This window comes from Antrostomus carolinensis, unplaced genomic scaffold (assembly GCF_000700745.2).
Source record: "Antrostomus carolinensis isolate BGI_N321 unplaced genomic scaffold, ASM70074v2 scaffold22127, whole genome shotgun sequence".
Lineage (NCBI taxonomy): Eukaryota > Metazoa > Chordata > Aves > Caprimulgiformes > Caprimulgidae > Antrostomus > Antrostomus carolinensis.
The window spans coordinates 20,181-39,047 of NW_010329808.1; the positions used below are offsets into that span (position 1 = coordinate 20,181).

At 38.4% G+C, this 18,867-nt stretch overlaps 1 protein-coding gene across 1 annotated transcript in view; it reads right to left on the bottom strand.

Annotated features, from left to right (window-relative positions):
• Positions 1–2,954, bottom strand: part of LOC104528659 (alpha-1,6-mannosylglycoprotein 6-beta-N-acetylglucosaminyltransferase A) — a gene marked incomplete at its 3' end in the record, with an annotated part of 18,205 nt that extends 15,251 nt beyond the window's left edge. Inside the window, exon 1 of the mRNA XM_010172724.1 lies at positions 2,564–2,954. Coding sequence (XP_010171026.1) covers positions 2,564–2,801 — 238 coding nt within the window. The remainder of the gene's footprint in view (positions 1–2,563) is intronic.
• Positions 2,955–18,867: the final 15,913 nt, after the last annotated feature.

Genomic DNA, 18,867 nt, shown 5'->3' on the forward strand with positions numbered 1-18,867 from the left:
AGTGGAGCAGGGATTTAACATGAACAAAACCATGGTACAGAAGGAGGAAAAAAATGTAGAAAAAATAATTAAAAAAATTCAGGAAACAATGAGGAAGAAAGATACCCCACATAAACGCAGACACAGATCATAAAGAGAAAAATGGCTACGCATTGTAACTTTTTAATATTGGTGCCAAAACACAAAAGCAATTGGAGGCTAGTTTGAGAAGGAGAGAGCAGAAGCAGAGATTCATAATAATTTTTGTAAAACAACTGTTTACTGCTATAAAAATCTAATACTCTGCGTGTATATTTGGACTACAACTTTTAAAAGGAAAGTGTGTGATCCACCTACCAACAGGTCAAGACGTGGTACACGGAAAAAGTGAGAAAGTGAACAAGCTCTGCAATCACAATTAAGCAATGACTAAAAATCTTTTGGGTGGGTAAAAGCAGCCAAATCAAGCAAACTTAAACCTTATTCTTGAACATGGAAATCATGACTGTGCTCGCTAATAGGAATCAGAGGATAAGATTAAAAGAAATAAAAAGGCTAAAGAGCAAGGGAGTTAACTTTTATAGAAGAGTGAACCAACTTCTACCCATTAACATTAGTCATTAATATGTTTATTCCTGAACAGCTAACCTGGTCATTTGCTATCAACAAATATGCCAAACAGGGCGAACTAACTTACTTAAGTCATTATTATCTTATTCAGTTTCATAAAGTTTTATTACATACGGTGTTATTCACTCATCGCAGCACCTTTCCCTCTAATATTTTAAATAAAAATATTGCCACTATTTTGCATCCTTCCAAACTCCTTAACTGAAAACACCTGTCCCAACTTGCCTTTAAACTGAGAATTCTTTTTAGCCATGGAACTTGATATTTCTGTGCAAAACTTAGCTTTACCTTTACAGAACCGTTACAAAATTATTTCACCCACTTTCAAATGCAGTTTAACTTCTCCTGGGGAACTCGATCACTGTTTGTCAGCAAGTCAACTTATTCCTCAGTGGGATTTGGAACAGGAAATGAAAGCCACAGGCAACAAGCTGCAGGGGGATCTTGGCTTAAGGATATCCTCTACTCTCAGACCTAGCTAGAGCACAGATTACTGCAGTCACCCTTCAAGTTCTGAAGACACATTGGTTTTTTGGGTTTTAGGGTTTTTTTCTTCTTCAATTCACCCACCATCAAGCACCCTTGCAAGATAATGGGACACTGATGATGGCTATATAGCAGAGAGGGTTTTGTTTTAAGCCCATGCACACAATTCTCTAGGGAGCTCCACTTGCTTGGAGGTCAACAATCTAAATATTGATCCAGCACACTCTATTCAGCTTGTGCTGCTTTGAAGATTACCATACGAGTCCAGTACAACATGCAGCCACAAATGAGTAGAAGTTACAGAATAAGGATGTCTTGTTATTTAAGCAACAAAGCAGTAACTGTGAGCTGTTTGGGATGATAACCTCAGGCTTGCAGACAAGCACCTTCACATGAACTCCAAAATTATTTTTTAGAGGAAAAAAATGGTAATGGAAACAAGACATGGAGAGCTTCCCAGCAGGATATTTTCACAACATGCACCAAAACCTAAAGAATATTAAGAGAAAAACAGAGAAAATGGTCCAGCTATTATCTGTTGCTTGCATCCTACTCTTTATTCTTTGTCTAAGCCTACAAAAACCATCTGCCCAGTTTCTTCAGATCTGAACATTAAGGCAATTATAAAAGGAAACAAATCAAGATGACTAATTAGACATTAACTTCCCAGATAGCCTGAAAGTGCAAAGGTAAGTAGGAAAGAAAGTGAGTTAAAAAAAAAATAAAATTCCTAAACGAGTAAAGTGTCTAATGTGATCTTATCAGATTGAAAAGGGGCCACGCCTAACCTGAAATTGGATTATATTTTTATTTTCATAATATTTTCTGGTAATATGTTTTGTTCTTTCCTGCATGCTTTATCTCACACATGCACACAAACCTAACTTTCAACACTGTAAAACAGTAAGCATTAAAACTTACTGCTGAACAAAGCACTGAAACTCACAAAAACAGTTCTCTACCCTAAGGCAAATATCATCTATTTAAGCTTAATTTAAGCTTATGCCAGATACATAAACTTAAACATTACGTAAATTGACTGAACAAAGAAGTGAAATGGGAAAGAAGAAGAAATAAACATAGCAGGTCTCCATTTTATCAGTAAGGCAAATTCTTCTTCCACAAGGAATTTCTTAGATCACTGACACACAAACTGAAAAGCCTCCCAAGTTTCTCAAAAACAGCAATAAAGTTTTTTAAAAATGAAGTTCTAACAAATAACCTGAGGCACACGAGATATAGCTACTACACAGATGCAGTGAAAGTTAGCAAACAACTTCATTTCCAAATGACTGGAAATGTTAAGTATGAAATGGGACAAATTTTACAAGTGAAAATCGCTTTCTTCACCTGTGCAGAAAATTCACAGTGCAAAATACTGTCAATTGAGCAGCATTATGAAGTAAAATGTTTGCACAACCTAGAAAAAACATTAATCAGATTATCATATAATCTAGAGCACACTTACCATATGCTGTCACTGTCCCAACATAAGGCCCATCAACCACGTTTTTATTTTCTTCAGCTAATGCTTTGATGTATCTTTTGCTGAGATCCAAAATTTGCTCACGCAGGACTGAACTGCTTTCGTGTTGTGTTTGCTGCTGAATAGTAAAATGCAGAAGCATCATTCCCCAAATGAAACCAAAAGTCACCAGAAAAAAGCCGAGTTTCTGAGAGGACAGTTTCCATGGAGAGAATGCCATGATTCCCAACAGCTTCACACAGTTACTACAAAGGTTCCTAAAGCATAAAACCAAACAGCAAGTTCATGGTCCAGGTATATAAATATCACAGAGCAGGACTCAGTCTTACTCCAACTCCTTAGTCAACACGTATCTGTATTTCAGTTCCATCCTGTTGCAAGAAGAAAGAAAAAAAGCATAGTTAGCACAATGTGTTAGAAGTTTTTAGTAGTAGTACTAGGTCTTTGCTCTAACTGGTAAAGAACAGGAGTAGACAGTATGCTTTGCAAATGTTTAATTTGCGTGTATCAACATTGTACCGTACAGAGCACAAAGAAGCTGAGAAAAGCACTGGAAAGAGAACAAAGGGGAGCGATGTGCCTGAGCAGGTGTAGGACACCTCTTAGTATCTGGATCAAATTCAATGTCTAAAGCAGTTTCTAAGCTGAATTTCAAGGTAAGGCTATTTTTATATATTTTTATTGTGTATGTACACAAAACTTTGCGATGTTGCCAATGCAGCAATTGAAGATAATTCTCAACATAATTCAGTCCTCAGAAAACAAGTAATTTTAGCTGGCAGTGACACTGCTCAGAGTTCCTGGCAAGAGCTACGGCATATGGCTAGATAGGTGATCAGGAAATCAGACTCCCTCAGGGGCAAAGAGGAAAAGAGAAATCTACATTATTTAAGCCAATACACTCCTCACTTACACTGCAAGCAGTCAGAAGGCTGGAATAATCTCCTCTTGCTCCTGTGTGGCCCCTGCCATGCATAGTTACTTCTTATTCATAACACACAGTCTAATGAGTTTGCTCTTTGCAACCAAATTCAAAACGCATACTTCTGAATGCTACAACATGTCTTTTGTATATAAAATTAATATTCCTGGAGCTTTTCACACACTAGGGAGAAAGAATTATAACAATAGCCTTCAAGACAATGGTAGGATCATCTTTTCATGGTACACTCAAAGACCAAACCTGGCATAAACAATCCAAAGGCAAGGAAAGATCTGTGATGAAGGCTGCAGGCAGGGTCCTTAGCATAAAACCCAACAAGAAGAAAGGTAATTAAAAGGTAATTAAGTGTAACCTATCATCTTAAAACATAGATTTGGTAAAATGTTATCCTTTTAACTTCATAAAGCTCCCAGACAGGATTAGAGAAGGTAATGTTCCTCTCCATTCTGCACTTGCACAGATAATGCAGATGTTACTCTGTTTAATAGGATAATTACACAGATGCCTGCTAGCAGTGCTCCCTGTTAAAATCCCCTTCAGATCTTCTGATCTTTTGCTTTTAGTTGAACCAGCATTTCTGCAGAGGGACAGAAATACCTTTGGACCACTTATCTCCCACCAAACATGTCTTATGTGTGCATTTAGCATTGTTGATTATTATCAATTGCAGAAGTGAATGTGTGTCACACAGTAAATAAACTAAAAGCAGAGAAGGCAGCGACCGGGCCATGCATTTAGGCTGCTAAAAGAACAATTTGCAGCCATCTTCCACTTAAGGAGGGATGGTACAGAAAAATGAATGGCAAGCACAGTGAAAAAAGACTATAAAGCCCTCAAGCTGACTTTTCCCACACTTAAAATATCTCAATAAAGACAATGAATGGTCTCAACAGAGAAAATGAAGGACTCTGGTTTAATGCTGCTCTCCATAAACTTAAGTTAATTTTTAAAGAAATGGCAAGGGGAAGTTTCACTTTTTTCAGTTCATTTAACTATAGCCTTGGGACACTCTTGGGCTGACTAAAAAGTATTGTTATTTCATTAAAAACTGAATGTTTTGCTATTCTCTTGCAATATCTGGTGTGATAAAATATAGAAAATTCCATAGTACAAAACAACTTCACAACTTTAAAAAGAAATATGAAATATTCAAGATTAACTCCCTCAGTGACTTAATTTCAAGTAAGAATTGACAGCATCCTCTACAGCTCTAAGATCTGTGGTTATAACAGTCAATATTTCTTCCCCAATTATCGGTTGTTTGTGAAGTAGAAAAGACTGACTAAGAAAGTAAACTTATCACCACCATGTTTTACCAGACAAGTGCTAACGATTTTTCATGACTAGTTGTTTAAGAAAAAAATCATGTAAATCATCATAGTTAACATTAAAAACAGCAATTAAAAAATGAAAGTATTTCAGAGTCTTGTTTTTAAAGTTCTAGAACAGAAATAAGGACGGTTACAAAAAAAACAGTGTATGTCTAAGCTATGAGAACGATCTTGCATACAGCTGTTGCCTTTTCTAGTCTGTTTATCAACAGGAAAAAAAAGCATTAAATCTACTCAAAAACTGTAAGAAGGTAGAGAGAAAATATTAAGTTTTGCCATAGGAAAGAATTAAAATTAACTGACAGATGGAAGAATGCCCCCCACTGCTTCAAGTGCTAAAAGCAAAAGCAAAAACCCAAAACCCCAAACACCACAAACCAGCCCTATTTTTACTGCCAATTAAGCAATTTCGGTGGCTAGCAACTTGATGAATGCTCAACAACATGTACTTAACTAATTAACTTTACAGCACTGCTGGTGGCCCCAGAGGTTTGTAAAGTGCACAGGAGAAGAATCTCCATGCTTCCCACCGCTTCCATGGCCGGATGCACACCAGCACTGACTCTGGTGTATGTTTAATCCTGGATTTGACAGATGTTAAGGATGGCAACACAACTATTCCACAGTTAACGATTACCACGTACCTATAATGACTCGTATCCACGTGGACAGTGGGCAGAATATACCGAAGGGTTATGTGGAATGTGTGAAGACAGCAGCACAAAAATGTCTCTGTGGTATTTTTGTTTCGACAGAACATTAATAACTGAAGTGAGCAACAGTTGAAGGTACAAACACACATTTGTCTACTGTAATCACTCATGGATAGTGCCTGCTGACTAGTTATCCCTCTGCCCGTACAGAGTAAGCCATTCCCAAATGTAAGATGGTAGAATATTTCCCTTATTCTCCCCCTTGCCTTATGTTCTCAAAAGAGCTGATCCTGTTAACTATTAAGGCCTTTTCCTAGTCTCATCTCCAAAATGCATGATAGGAGTCATACTGAAACACAGATTTGTACATGCTTCTAAAGAATGATAGGCTTTCTTTTTTTTCTTCTTCTTCTTCTAAGCTTTGGAAAGAAGTGGTCTCACTCTAAGACAACTCTTGAAATAATTCCAGCACCCCTCTGGAAACTGGATATGTCATAGTTGTGAAGTTGTTTGTGAAACCGTTAGGAAGATATGTCTCCTGATTTACTGAGAGTATCCAATGTACCAAAACTAAACACCAAGTGTGAAAAACAGGGTGAAAGTGAAAAGATATACAAGGCAAGAAAACCTTTAATAAAGAACAGCTTTGTTATGTTCTTCCTTAAATTCAACTCTAACCAGCCAAAAGATCACCACAACTGAACCAACACACTGGTGTTTTGTTTTGCTTTTTAAACAGAGCAGTTACACCCTTTGTGATGCCACAACTTAAACCAGACCTGCCTCGACCCTTAAACAAAACGATTAGCATATTTCTTTGGGAAAGGGCTAACCTTAAACCCATTTCAATAGGCATAACACTTTTAATAGTCTTAGTACTTTTAGTATTTCAATCAGCTTCATTAAAAACACATTTTTTCTGTTCTATATTTAATGTAATCTTGTTGAACAGCTGGTCAATTCATTAGTTACAGAGGATAACATTACCATGCCTATGTCATCACAAAAAAAAAAACCCCAAAAAACCTAACCCAAACCCTTGCACTATTTAGAATGATATCTGGAAAGTATCCCAATGCTAAAGTGATCCATACATCAGGGATGCAAACCACAACCACACATTGCTCAGCATTTTAAGCCTTTACTCCCCCCCCCCCTTTTTTTTTTAAATGCTTAGAGTACAAACAGTTAATCCTCATGTGAATTGATTTTGGTGATGCATATCCATGTATTCCTCTTCACTTGTTAAAAAGAAGAATTAATAATCTACAAGAGATTAAGCAAAGTTTATTTATAGGTATATATGTATACAAAGCTTGATGTTCTGTCCAGTCTGTACCTCCATAAGAAATGGTACTTACTCAGGGTAAACTTGGAACAGCACTAACCTCAGGACAGTCAGGATTGGACTGTTCATCAGCTGAACGCACTGTTCACTGCCAGCTTCACAGTTATAACGCCTTAACTCTCTGTAGCCAAAGCAGAAGCTGCTGCACCCACAAAAATAGCAGCAGATTGAGTAGTATTTAATTATTAGTTTGCTATGAACTCAAACATCAGCAAACTTATACAGCATGACTAGTAAACAATGTATATATACAATTTTGTACCAAGTGGCTCAGTAAAAACAGTACTGCCACCACCAGGAACAGGCCTCAGAGCTTACACCAACTGTGTTTCTGTGCCAAATGTGCAAGGCTCAAATTCTGGCCTTATGCTTATGAAATTATTAGGAGAACTTGTCATGTGAGCTAGAGCTAGTTATCAGCTGCCTCTTGTTACGGCACACAGCTTAGATATGAGAACAAAGGCCTTGAAAACGTGGGTGCAAGTTGATAGCAGAGGCCCCAGAACTGTGAGCAACTCAGTGATGGTCAATTATTAGTCACAGATGAAGTGCAACCTTGAGATTTTGGAAAAAAAACCCTGCTTTTCTTTCAACAGCAGCAAAAGCTGAAAAGAAGAAATAAAACTGCTAAGCAACAAGAAAAATCACCTGTGACAGCCTCGAACATTTTGCCATCAAGGACCAGAGCTATCAATGCTAAATAGGTGGCACCAGCTCTATGGAACTGTGTGCTCACAATTAACTTATAATGATTGTTACAGACTAATTGCTTTGAATACGCAGTGGCAATGACTAGGAATGAGTAAGAACTAGCCATTAGCAACGTGTATTATTGATGAATATCAAGCTAGTGAAGTTTTGTTATAAAGTTTAAAGCTGGTTTAAAACTGTTTCATCAGCCTTCTGAACCTTCAGTCACTGCAACCTCTCATTCTGCTCTTACATACGTCCAAGCACAGACACCGCGTATTCAGCTGCAGCATTGTGCCAACGTGCCTGACCCCACACAATTTGTTATCGTATCGTAACCCCCTCAAAGAGGGGCTCTAAAAACCCCACACATCAGGTTCCTAATGCAAATACTCATCTATTTTCCAGATTGTTTTCTGAAGAGGGCACGCTGCACTTCTGTTTGCAACTGTTCGAGTCTGCAGAACAACTTGTTACCGACCAACAGAGAACAAACATCAAGACGTGAATTTCTTCTGTTCTTAGGAAGGGTGTGTTAACCTAAAAGCTAAGGATGATTCAAGTGTCAATCCAGTGGGCTGCCAACACACCAGAGCTACAGCCAGAAAACAACAGTGGTGAGTGAAAACACCTGCTAGATCCCAGCACTTCTCTGCTAAGGGATGCCAGGACTCATGCTTCACACAGAAACTGATGTAATGCATCTTAAAAGCGATAGGTAATCCTCTAAAACCTCCTTCTGAGGAGTAATGAGTCCAACTGGGACTGCTGGGTTTTAACAGTTTAAACCAGACATGCTTCAAAACATACATAAACTAGAATTCCAGGCTGATGTTAGCCACCCATCTCCCACTGCAGCTGCATTGCCTAAACAGATGTGCGCTGTACCCCAACTGAATGCCAATTAATGGATTTCCTGGTACTGCAGCTCTTTATTCCTGCGGGAATATCTCAGCAGATGTCCCACCCCAGTTGGCCAATCTGTGTTCTGAAATGGTGCAATCCATGCTGAAGATACATGCTCTTCCCCCACCCCACTGCCCCCCCCCCATTTTACTTATTGCAAGATGTTGGCTTTTTTTAGTCCTTTTGGAGGCTGAATCTACCTTTCCTTCTTTCAAAATACAGGATTAACAATGGGATAAACTACAGCTTACTACGTAATACAGTCAAGTGAAATCAAAGAACAGTCATGTGCTGTGTTGGTAGAAGATAAGAAAGGATAAACTAGATCAGAGGAGAAAAAAGCAGCCTGATTTCTGACAAGAATACTTGCATTTCAACATGACGTCTGCTCATACAGTATCAAGTATCTTCGTACCACGTACATTTTGACGCCAGTACTGACATGGCAATTAAATAATCAATAAACTTAGGAAATATGTTCTACCAACATAAAAACATCCACACATCTAAACAGAACTCGGGGTGCTCAGTTGTCACACTGAGGGTTCAGAAGCAGTTTAGCTGCCGTCTATAGGCACCGACCATGCCACAGGTCGACTCCCCGCCTGCCTAGGGTGAGAGGGGCTGTATCCTGCCCTCCTCGCCTGACCGGGTCACAGCAACAAAGGAAGAAAACTACAGCCTTGCAGCCCTCTCAGAACCTACACTAGCTGCTAATTTTTTCTTTCAAGAGATAAATTCAGCAATATAATATTATCCAAAATTTCAGAGGAAACTAAATATCACACATTAACCTGAAGCACCAGCCTGGTGGTTACTCTTCTGAAGAGAGGGAAAATATGATCACAACAGAGTTAGTTTATAACTAAGGCCGGAAGACTCCACTGATTTAAACAACTAATCAGTAAACAATTAATTTATTCCAATAGTTCAAGTCATAAATTTTAAGGCACCTCAAAATATTTCTGCTAATCTTAAAGTCAACTTTCATCATTCAGTTGTGATCAGTCCTACAAAAGACAAGATTCACGACAGCATGTTCTGGAAGGTGCAGAAACATGCCAGCAAAGCTGATAATATTAACCCACATGTGCAAGTCCAAGGTGTAGGTGAGGCTTCCAACTGAAGCTGTACAGTTCCCTCCATACCTCACAGGCAACCTCCATTCCCAGCACCCCAGGATGAAGAGGTAGCTGAAAAATCATGCAACTACATCAGCCTCAACTGGTACCAGATGTTTACACACACTTCTGCTAACTGCACATTTTTATAATTTAAGTTGCTTAATATATAAAATAAATGCATAAAACCATTTTTCCTAGCTGAATTATGGAGTCTTGGTTTTGCTTTTCCTTCTGCTCCTCAACTTTATTTTCAGCAACACTTCTGCCAACCCATTCTTTTCTTCTAGCTGACAGATGTCACTACGTCTTCTCTCACACCACCCATCTACAGCTGAAACGGCACCACGTACTGCTCCTGAAGTGGCAGCTTGGGATGTAAACCCGTGAAGTGAGAAAAGCAGAACAACACTGGGTCACAACAGGAGAAGCAGGACAGATGGACTGAGGGAGAGTAAAAGTATAAATACTCTGAATTTGTGGTGGGTTTTTTTTAGGTTGGGGGGGGGTTGTTTGCTCTTGTGTGTGTGTGTGTGTAGTAGAAATTAGCAGGAGGTGGTGGGATGAAAGTTGAAGGAGAGAAAAGCAGCCTTTGACAAGATGCTATAAAAACAAGTAAAACTTCATCTTGAGCAAGCAGCTTGCCTTCACTTTCAAAAAATAAATTTCTCTACTTAAAACCAGCTTGGGTGTCAACCCCACCACCATTTCCCCATGTGGGTCTGTGGTTTCACAGAGTACTCCAAAATATTTCCAGTTTTCTACCAAGCACATCATTTTCTGTAGTCCTGCAGAAATTAAACCATCAGATGCTCTTCCTTTCATGTTGTTCGCTTACCCTCATACATCAAGGAGGAAGAGGCAAAAAAAGGAAGGAAGGTATACACAGAAGACAAATGAAAATAAGGATTACAGGAAAATCCATAAGGAAAAATTCTTATGGATTGAAATCCTTATGGTTCAAATACTGTTTATTGATTAAAAACACCTCCTTGAACTTCAGAAAACCAGAAATATTCCTGACCTTGGACAAACAAGAAATTTCCATTTTTACAACCATTTACAAGCAAAGTACAGAGTATATTAATAACCTTCATCTTGTTGCTGTATTAAAACAAGATGCCCAAACAGCATTTTCTCACTGAAAAAGAACATTTTGGGATGTCAGCATGCTGACCAAGAGATTAGGGAATAGTTTGTTGTTTGCTTTTTTATTTTCCAAGAAAGTAACTTAGAGAGACTGAGAGCCCCAGTCATCCTAAGACTTACAAAAAGGATCTACAACATCCCTAAAGCCAGTGGAAAAAAGTATGCATGACTCATGCTTTTCATGCCTTCAGGAGTCCCCTATAACTGAACAAAAAAGCCTTTACGTTACTTCATTAATTTTAATGAATTTTAAAAACAGGACTCATGGCCTGTTTTAGAAGTTGAAGTTTTATCATATTTCTAGTGTGGATACAAGTACACACCTTCTTCTCTTCCCTCCTCACATCCACCCTCAGTCAAAGGCTAACATATGACATCCTCTTGTCATTCTCGATTTTACATTTGGCATTTGTCCACTGAAAGGCATAAATATGGCACTAGCTGCAAAGCAGGAAGTTCTCTGGAATTCACAGTAAAACATCCTTGGTTCTTACAGAGCAATCCTGTGCGTGCAAACTGGTTTCTGGGAATTCTCTCACGGCTCTTCAGGACACAGTATGACAGTGGTAGCAAGAGTTACAACCGTTGCTATGAACTTATTCAGAAAACTTTATTTATTTTAAATTAATAATAAAATTTAACTTCAGCTTACAATCAAAGCAACCAAATTACTCAGCACTCCAAGAAGAAATAAGTTTATTATATAGAAATTGGATCCATTAGCTCATTTCTTGCATCAAGTAGATACTCCAGGCTCGAGTCTCACCCACTGCTATTAACCGCAAATCAGCCTGTTACATCACACCGAGCAGTCTGTCCAAGAGAAAAAACAAGTAACGCTCCACAGCAACTCTGTCCAACTCACAGAGCAAAGAAAAAATGTTCTTTGTATTCAGCAAGAAAGCTCTCATCGATGTGGATGCCCAACTATCATCCCTTGTCAGCCTGATGGTCAACACACTAAATGTAGTCTTTGGCAATTGTGCTGGACCCCAGACAGACAGCCAAAAATAAAGAACAAGATGTAAGGGAAGATCTAAACATATTCATGCTCAAAATACTCACTACATCTCACTGAAAAAGTTTTTCAAATTAGAAGCCAAAAATACAAGTACATCTGTGTAAAAAAATGAACTTTCTTGAATTTCTTATCATTCGCTGGGGATGGTGGACAATCAAAACAAAAAAATTATCATTCAATTGGCTTTAAATAAATTGTTGCTGCAGGATGCTACATCTAAGCTTTCTCTAATGGACAAATGCCAACAGAAAAAGAAAGAAAAGTCAAGTTAAAATAGAGGAAAAGTAGAAAGAAACACACAGGAAATTAGTACACATATGCTATTAAGCAAGTGTGTATCGGATCATGGGGAGGAAAACACCCCACAACTATGTGAGCTGGACATTAAAGAAGTCTTCACAAGTATTTATTTCTTGTTGCTTTAGAACATCTTGAACTTGGGTCAAAATATAACATTTCTTCCAACAGATTTGTTCTTGGCAAGCATTTTGAACACATTCCAGCTTATGGGGCTAGACAAATGACTGAAAATACAAGCTGCATCTCCAAAGCACAACATTTAATGGAATTAAAATTTCAACACAGTAACCTGTTTGGAAGCAACAGGGCTGCTGATTATTCCATTACTCTAGTTTCTGCATTTAAGTCCTTCTCTTTATTATTGAAAAGGATGAAATTGCAATTTGCTTCACATCTAATTTGAAAGTTATTAGGGCAGTAAAATATTTTAACCTTTCCTGTACCACCTGTATATATCCTGTTGATCATCATTGGCATCAACAGCTGGTACCACTAAAGATGAGAAGAGCACTTTCATTGAAATAAAAGCTGTTAATGTTTCTTATTTCTCTTTGTAAGTAGCACCAGTTTGGCACACACAGATCAGCTTTGCATAGTATTCAAAAAGACAATCTATCCCATCCTAATTAATGAGTGACTATAGTGTTATTGGGTCAGCAACAGCACCAAAGCTACACAGCTCACTTTTTTGTTAACCTGTAACAACCTCTTATTAAAAAAAAAAATTTGCATTCCCACTGTCAAAATGTTTAAAGGGATATACACGTCCAATAAAGCCCAGGTAGAAACCTACAGTCACACAAGACAGAACTTTTAAGCAATAGTAGGGCTGGAAAGTCATGTTTTTCCTCCAAAAGCACAGGACCAGCTATCTTAGTGGAGGAGAGCTACTCGGCACCTCTTGGAGGAAGCATTAGGCAAAAGCTTTGATACCTGTGCAGTCCTGATCCATCCAGCAAACAGGAATAATATAGGCCTTCACTCGAAACCTCCCAGCATGATTCTCCCAATGCTGCTATGAATTTTAAAGCTTCACCATAAACTACAACAAATATCAAACAACTTAGCCACGCTCATGACAGTATTTTCAAAGGAGAGCCAGCATCAGGCCAAGCATGACCACAGTCTAATCTGTCACCTGTTATATTCTAACCACAGTGCTGCTGGAAGGCCATCAGCTTTCCAATTATCTGCAAGATCTAATAAACAATACAAGCTTCCCTTAAAAACATATGAGCTGTACTTAGTATATTGTAGGGCACACCTTATGAACTATTTTGAGTGGGTGGAAAACAGCCTCCCCTCTTTTACTATCCCTGGACAGCTGTAGAACAGCTTGTACTGGCAAACTCTGAGGAAGAGCTCTGTGTCAGCTGTAGCCCCTACAAAGCTAAATGAGGGCAGGGGGAATAAATAAAAAATTATGAAGTGTAGAAAAAAGCCAGCATAGGCACCGTAAGGAAAGCGAAGCAGTAATATCACTTTGCAGCTTCTCTCTAGACTACTGCTAGGCAGGGAGAGGTGGGAGGACACACAAAAAAACCCACAATGCAGGTGGGAGGACGCACAAAAATCCCCACAAAGCAAGCAACAAAGGTTTCTGAGCTGATGTTCTGCACAATATAGTACTCAAAGACGGATGCAGAACCCCATCAGCTTCTTCATTGCTTATACCTTATCATTAACAACACTGTTCTGCTTTTTAGCCTCTCACTCCCAAGTTTTCAGGTCCTCTAGATAGCTATAATCCACTATTAGCTGAGAAAGCTATTTCATCTGCTGGCTCTAGTCCACAGTGCAGTAAGGGTTTGGGTAATGAACTTTCTTTAATGCCTCAATGCTTTTTATACATCATGCAAATTACTGGAAAGGTCTCATTTCCAAAGCATGTTTTTTTGAGGCTATTGTCAATACTCTCATTCAAGGTTTGGTAGCAAAAGTAGTTTCATTTTCAGTGCTGAAAGCAAACCTTTATTCCTCCTGCAGTGCAGTTCCAAAGTAAATGTAAATGTTAACATTTTGGCAAATTTAATTATTTACAATATCGAATGCTTGAGTGGTCATGAATTTCCTCTTCCTTCTCAAAGGACCTAGTGAGAATTTACATAAGAATGTTATCCTTAAATAAACCAGGAAATGAAGCCTGAAGCCTGTCTTTAATAGACATAAAATCACACCTTAGATCTTGAAATCTCTATTTACATTAGCAAGTAGCACAGCAGAACAGAAACGTATCTGCAAAACAAAACCACAGGTTTTCAGGACCTGACATTCACACCACAGGCATTTCAGCTCAGGGGTGTGGGTGTCAGCACTGGGAGGACAGTGCTGTGGATTCTATCTAGTCTGGTTTAAGGACCAAATACCAACAGTTTGAGGACACTGCTTGTGTTCCTGGAATATCTTCATTAAAGAGGAATGCATTTTGTGATCTCCAAGAGTATTCCACAATATAGACCAAAGTGTTACTATCACAGTTATCAATTCACTTAAAAAGCATGTCTCATTCAAACCTCTGAACTACCAAACTCATCACAGAAATTGCCAAGGAAACAAACTCATAAATCACTACCTGCAGTTATTCTCTTAAGTAAGATAACACAATTTGTAACTTTAACGGCCAAAAAGATACACAAAAAACCCCTTCCCTTTCTTTACAAATATTCTGGTTATAGACTGGCACACAATTGCGGATTTACTAAGACAGAACATACTTGAAACCAGAGTTCAGTTTATGTTTGACTGAGCTGTAACTAGAGCAGAGGGTTTCTTGAGTTCCTGCAGCATGGTAACATGCTGAGGTGCCCAGGCCACATACAATCTATTTCACAGCCATCCAACCATCCTAACAACATGCAAACGCTTCAAAGAGCAGCAATTTTGTTTTCTGCATTTTATTTTTTCACTATCTCTTCTGATTCCATGTCTTTCCTTACTGTGTTAGCAGAGGCCTTCTGAACTACCTACCAATTTATATAAAGCTTGAAGAAATTTCACCAGCAGTTTGGCTGAAATTCCAATGGTAATTGGAAGTTATGAGGGACAAAACTGGATGATTGGAAGAGCCTTGTTTCATTGGGAAATTACACTAGAAAAATCAAAGAGACATAAATTTTGTATTCATACATTTTAGGTGTAGCAGATTACAGATAAATAATATCATCAACAGGAAAACAATCTGAGGTCTTCCTTTTTATTATGAACAAGAATTTGGAAATGTCATCAGCGTTTCATTGATGCCGTAATCGATGCAATTGGAGAACATCAGATATGAGAAGAAAGTTGCAGATAAAACAATAGTTGGTAAGAATGGGGAAAACCAGCTTGAAAATCTGAGAGGGGAGGGGGGAATCACTATAAGAAAGACTAAGTATTAAGTTAAGTTGATTAAGAAACTAAAAGATGAGGCAGGGAGAAGAAAAACAAATGCCCTGAGTAAGGAGATGAGGTAACAAAACATTTCCATGTCTAAGAGAGAGTAAACAAAACTTATGTTAAGCAGATGAAAAGGTACTAGAAAGAACAGCCTGACAGACAAGGGCTAAACAAACTAAATGGCTGAACACACTCAGCCACACAAGACCAATGACAGATCAAAGAACATCAAATAATACTAAATCAATATTATGAGTGATACGCCAGCAGACACAAAGGAGATTACAAGTGTGACTGCTAATGCATAACTAATAAGTCTCCAGCTACAAATAGGACTGTAACTATTGACAGAGGAAACAGTTCGCTTGTCAAAAGACTTAACGGTATTTCCTGATACACTTAAGCTGATAAAGTTTTCACCTTGAGTGACAAATAACATAGTTTTTCATTTATGAGAAAGCCATAAACAGCGATTAGAACTTCCTGTTTCAAGACCTTCCTTAAATAAATTATCCAAGATAACAGGAAACTCCTTCATAAGCAATATTCCTCAATATTACTGTTAGTCTTATGAATATATCAACTTTACAAAAAAATGAAACTCTCATAGGAGAGAGCTGGCTGCTCTTTTCTGTCACTAGCACAACACTATCTCCCAGCTTATGTACTACTTTCAAAGTCTGCATGTATTCCCTTTATCAGGCTTTCAAATTCTACTTTGCTAACAACAAAATCTGCTTTCTGAAGGTTAGTAAACGTACTTCATCATAAGCAGCAAACCTTCATATCTCGTACTGGGAATCATCCACATCGTTATGTTTTAACAGGTGGCTGCGTAGTGAGTGTCAAGCAAAGAAACGCTTACTTGCATAACATCCTTTCTGCATTTTTATGTAAGCACAAACCAAGAAGCACATACTGCTAGAGAGCAGAATAATTTTGGTGCATATCAGATTTTTCAGATTTCTTTATCAAGTATGATTTAAATATCTCATCCCTTCCCCCTTCCCCTTTGCTTATATGCCATCTAAACTTCAAACTTCAAATCCCAAATCCAAAGAACAACCCACCAAACTTGTTTCACAGATGCAATGAGTTTTGTGAGCTTGGCTGAAAGCAGGAGGTTTCATTTTGTCAGGTTTGCTAATCGTGAAGCCTCAACCAGAGCTTTGCTTTGGCTTGTGAAGCTGGCACCGCTAAGCACTGAAAAGCAAACCCCATCTTGTCATGCCATTATCTTCATCAATAAACTGAAGTAGATGGAGCACTATAAACCAGAGAAAGCCTCTATCAGCTTGACCAAGAGAAAAGATACCAACCAAATGTATCTGTCATTAAACAAAGGCTTGTTCCAACAGACACAGTCAATGCTTTCAGCTGGCTTGCAGCCCCCGTGGTACTCAAGGCACCGACTGCAGTAGCATGTTGTGATTTATGACTGCAAACCAGAGGTCACTGAAGGTAAGAACATATGGCTTGTTGGGCTCCAATACCAGGAGAGTTTCACTTGCAAGAGTTGCTCCAATTAATAGCAGAGCAATTGACTGCATGTGTACCCAAATAAATATTTTTTGTAGCTAGTTCTCAAACTAGGTGATATAAAAATCCAAAATGTCCATTATTAGCCCTCCTTGGTGTGCAGTACAGTAGACAATCTGGACTGGCAAGTTTGATTGGCTTCTATTTCCCAGTACTAAGAGGAAGACCGTACACGCTAGACTGAAACTGCAAAAGAACACAATACCCCACAAAAACCCACACTCAACTCTGCTCAGGTTCCATGGCTGGGGAGGAAACACAGAAAGATCTCTCTCAGCCAGAAGGCTTTGTGGTGGGAGTGGGGCCGGGTGTTCTTCCTTCATTTCATGAACCTTCAAAGTAAGAAGCTGCCACCACTGACCAGCATGTCTCATCTCCATTTTCCTATCACATCCCCATCCTCTCTTATGGATCTCTTCCCTGCTGGTCCACAAGGAGGAAACCCCCCAGTGCTCCAGGACCACCTTCCCCACATACCCTCTCTTCCTGCAGCAGTGAGGTGCCACAAAAGGGATGTGGAAACATGCAAAAGCATTAAAGGCAAACAACAAATAGTATTGGTAGAAATATTTTACCTCAATACCTTGAAGTTTCCTCCTACCAGTTTCCTCTAAGTATCAGTTTGACTATAGTAGCCCTTAAATTACTCTATACTACTAAATGCACTGTGCCTCCATCATATTATGGCCTAGGGGACAGGAAGAATTACTACTTCAATTTTTTTTACACTTTCTCTCAAAGCAGAGGAAAAAATCTGATACAGCACCAGTCTCTAAAAAGAATAATGGTAATTCTCATTATCTAGCTTTTGAGATATAATGTATTAGACGTAAAACTTCATCAAAAACATCTCATTCTCCATTGAAGGCCAGCCATCTCTGAGGCAACTCTCAACAATCAAACAGGAACATTTTCAGCACTTTAGAATAAGAGGTTTAGCGGGGAGAAAAGCATTAAGCGTATTTTTGACAAACATGCACAACATAAGACAAGCAATTTGCACACGTGTATACAGAGACTGGAAAAAAAACACGCAGTAAAATGTGCTTTACAAAAATACAGAAGGAAATCGCCTTTAAGACTGTATGACAATGGAAAAATAACCTGGTAGACTGGCGGTTTTCCCCACTTTAGTCGACATTTCAGGCTTTTTAGGGGATAGGGAGAAGGGAGGAGCTTGAAGGACAAAGGAAGAGCCAAGAATAAAAGAACTAACACTATCAGTGGGTGAAGGATAAATACCTAAAAAGTTTCATGAGCAAAACTGAAGTGACACTGCAAACTCTGCAAGCAAATAAACATCAGGGAGATTAAAAATGCAAACCAGCAAGCTTTAGAGAAGTGTTGTGAAGCCAATAACAAAAACCTCCCCACGTTACAGCCAACTCAAAGAAATCAATTTTCAAAGAACAAGAGCAGATAGTTCTTCCCTTTCGACAACAGAAAGGCACCAACATACCCCACAATTTTTATTGAAGAACCTTGATGAGAATTCAATTTTAAACTTGGTATTGTATAACTATGAAAAAAGTCATCCACTGAATTCCATTTATTTTAAATAAAAATGTATTCACTAACATTTCCTGGTTTTCCTCCTTCATTGATTTTTTTTTAATTTCAATATGGCAAAAAAGTTTCAGAAGATCAGGTTTGGAAAGTATATGAAATCAAATACTTGTTGGATAATTTTTTCAAGAAAAAAATAATTAAAAATTATTTTTCCCCCCCAAATTAAATGGGACTGGCTAAAACCAAACCCAAAACAAAAAAAATGTGAATTGAGGCAAGGAAGAAAAGCAGCAACTGCTAGGTTTCAAGAGACTGTACCATAATCATATATACCAGTGGTACATATGCATAATCGTATATACCACTTACAATGAAAACAGAATTAAAAGAAAGTAAAGGAA